The 3,569-nt window shown below is 31.3% G+C and overlaps 1 protein-coding gene across 1 annotated transcript; it reads left to right on the forward strand.

Moving 5' to 3' along the window:
* The first annotated feature begins 376 nt into the window (after positions 1-376).
* On the forward strand, positions 377-3,098 carry LOC130814058 (universal stress protein PHOS34-like). Its single transcript, XM_057680051.1, has 5 exons — positions 377-691; positions 801-994; positions 1,643-1,752; positions 1,977-2,095; positions 2,802-3,098. The coding sequence occupies exons 2-5, from the start codon at positions 817-819 to the stop codon at positions 2,881-2,883; spliced, it is 489 nt and encodes a 162-aa protein (XP_057536034.1). The 5' UTR covers positions 377-691; positions 801-816; the 3' UTR covers positions 2,884-3,098.
* The last annotated feature ends 471 nt before the right edge of the window (positions 3,099-3,569 follow it).

Genomic DNA, 3,569 nt, shown 5'->3' on the forward strand with positions numbered 1-3,569 from the left:
AGGTTTGAACTTGTCATATGTATTTGTAACCTACTAAGTTTATGTAACTTTATTTTGTATGTTTGGTCAATAAAATTAAAGTCACAAAGTACAACATTTATAACCTTAGGTGGGTGACTACTAATCTAGAATTTTCTATATAATAAAAGTGCTTTTACATTTTCATGTAAATTTTTAAATTTTTCTATCTTGTTCTAAATTTTTTTTTTAATTATATCTATAACAGGACTTAGACACAAGCGAAATTTTAATCCTATCAAAAAATGTGGCTTTATTGGCTAAACTTAAATTCAATTTCCAACAAAACTTTCACTCATCTACTTCTCTTTAAAAATGCTAACGATGGTTTTATTGTGAGTAAAATCTAAAGCAATAATTTAGACATCTTCTACTATGATGTAACAACCCTTTCTAAAGGGACCCAAGAGCGTAAATAATGCAAAAATTGTACCAATAAATAATAATCATAACACGTTATGAATTCATTGAATTCATCCAAATTCCAAATTCATGTGAAGGATTGTCACTTTGTGCATAAATAAATAATTTTGACTTTGGCCTTTTCTACTTTGTCTTTTGAATCTTCCTTCATAAAATTACATAAAGCTAACACAAAATTCATAAAAACCCACCAATTCCCATTAAACCCAACACAATTCATATAATTTGCTACCTTCTTCAACAACTTGTGGTAAGTCAACTCAACACCTTTATTTCATTTATCAAACGATAAAATATTTATCAATTTTTTTTTTTTTCTGTGAGATTAATAAAAAGATTGTTGACATAATTATCTGCAGAATTGAGTGTAAGAAAATGGCAGAAGAAGGAAGGAAAATAGGATTAGCAATGGATTTCTCAAAGGGAAGCAAAGCAGCATTGAAATGGGCATTAGATGGTCTAATTAGGAAGGGAGATACCCTTTTTATTATACACGTTATGCATCCCCAAGCTTTAGAGTCTCGCAATCTTCTTTGGGCTACATCTGGTTCACGTATGTCATCTCACCTCATTTCCCTTTTCTATCTCTATTTTTGTTCAATTGAATCTCATGTAATTTTAATTCGAATTCCCCTCATTTTAATTGAAATATCTCATAAAAAATCTTAGGACTTGACTCTATTTATGATTTTGATAGGATAAGTTACTCTACGACTATGGATGATTTTGATTTTTCCTTCGATTTAGATCAGTTTCTCACCATCTACAAAAAGTTTAAATTTTTTTTTCTCTAGCCTATTCAGAAGTTTCGTTACTCTGGTATGACAACTATGATTCAACCCCAATTCTAAGAGAATTTTCTAATCAAAAACACAAAGAAAATAATAGTAAAATAAATAAAATTAAAAAGATAATTTAAGATCAAAAAACTCTCGCCTATCAAATTCTACCGCATTAGGGTGACTTTTAACTTCACTAAATCAACGTTATTTACTAAAACCTCCTTCAATTACGGTGTAATCTAAAAACCCTAATTTAAAGTGATGATAGAGTATATAATACATTTTCACGGAATAATTATGAAATTTTTTTTAGCTGAGTTGAGTTGATTCAGTGGCACAACTTTTTACGGCTCTCTTTACCCCAAAAAAGTGAATGGGTAAGTTGATAGTTGATTATGTACATCTATATGTGTTGGCAGCTTTAATACCTCTTGGTGAATTTTGTGATCCGGAGGTGAGGCATGGTTATGGAGTAGAAGTTGAACCTGATGTTTTGGAATTGCTTGACTTGACATGCAAACAACAAGAGGTAAGGATTTTAGGATTTAATTATCACATTATTATTAGTTTAATTGAGTTGGAGTAACCTTCCTTTAGTTCGGCCTGCCATGCAATAATCTAAAAAAAATAGAAAATGCTTCTACTTCAATAGTTGATTTCAAATTAATATAGAGGGTACATATCATATTCTAGGTACAAATAGAATAATTTTTGTATTGGAATTTTAATGGAATTAAATATAAATGTTAATAGGTAAATGTGCTTTGGAAAATCTACTGGGGAGATGCAAGGGAAAAAGTTTGTGAAGCAGTTTTGAGCTATGAATTGGATGCTTTGGTCATGGGAAGCAGAGGATTAGGCTCCATCCGAAGGTCAGATTTTTTTGTACTTCCATATATTTATATATGTTAGAGTATATGATATATTGTGAGACTTTAATTATAAATTTAAGATTTTAGTTGAGTTGGTTTTTTGACATAGTATCTGAAGCTAGCATGACAAAAGGTTATGGTTAAGAACTTGATATACCACCTCTCATTTTTAAAGTGAAATATTTAACGTCGGATATAAAAAGTGTTTACGCCGCATCTACACTTCTAGCCCAAAGGGCTCCTGTGTGAAGGGGCGTGTTAGAATATATAATATATCATGTAGCCTTAACCATAAGCTTTAGCTTTTGGTTGAGTTGGCTCCTTGACAATATATGAATCAATAGTGTTGAATTTATGACGCTAGTATAGTCGGTTAAATATTCATGTCTATGTGTTTGAACGGACTTGCTCCATTTTTCAGTATTATATAAATTATTTTACTATATTTATTAATCAAATGAAATGAGTCATTTAAATTTCTCCTATATACATGTTTGATCATGCCAAGCTTGCTTATTTGTCAAATTGATTCAAAAAATCAAGTTTGTCGATCGAGCTATGAGTTAACTGATATTTCCTCCATCTTTTAAATGTCTCATATTAGTTTCTCATACATAAGGCTTTTACGTGTATAAAACTCGTAGGAACAGAAAGAGTGAATGACATTTGTTGGGTGATATAATCAACTTTTTTGTTAAATGTTTAGGGTATTACTCGGAAGTGTGACAAGCTATGTGCTAGAGCATGCAACTTGCCCAGTTACAGTTGTGAAGGACCGTCCGCATTAATGATGCTGAAGAGTGAAGAGCACCATCAACTTTGTACTATGATTTATCACTATTTCTACTCTCTCAATTTGTTGTGAATCTTTGTTGTTTACCATTGATGTGGCATACCAAAAATGAAACAATGAATACTTATGTTAACTCTTTTACATTTTGAAATAATTTATGTATGGTTTGGTAGTGAATGAAACTTTCAAATACATGGTTGGTTTGTATTAGAGGTGTTCATTTGGGTCATTGGGTCGATTTCGGACGGGTGTAGTCGGATTTTGAATCGGCAAATTTTTGGTTGTATACAACAACAGGTCATACTCGGATCAGATCGGTTAGTTATGGGTCAATTTAACAACGGTTGTTCGCATTATCGGGTTCACATCGGTTTGTTATCGGTTGAAATTTGAGTCGCGTGTCAATTGAGCTCGGGTTGTCATCGGTCTAACATTAGTTCATTTTTTTTGGGCACAAATCGGGTTCGAGCTTTATTTTTCGAGTAGTTATCGGTTACGGACAACTATTGATCGGGTCAATATCGACATAAGTTAACAGCGGGTTTTTAATTGATGTATGCTCAATTGCTTATTTACTCGCAAAAATAATTACCGATTGTTTTATCAGATATGGCTGATCAATTTATTTCAATTAGATTTTATATATATATATATATATATATATATATATATATATATATA

The sequence above is a fragment of the Amaranthus tricolor genome, chromosome 5 (genome assembly GCF_026212465.1).
Source record: "Amaranthus tricolor cultivar Red isolate AtriRed21 chromosome 5, ASM2621246v1, whole genome shotgun sequence".
Lineage (NCBI taxonomy): Eukaryota > Viridiplantae > Streptophyta > Magnoliopsida > Caryophyllales > Amaranthaceae > Amaranthus > Amaranthus tricolor.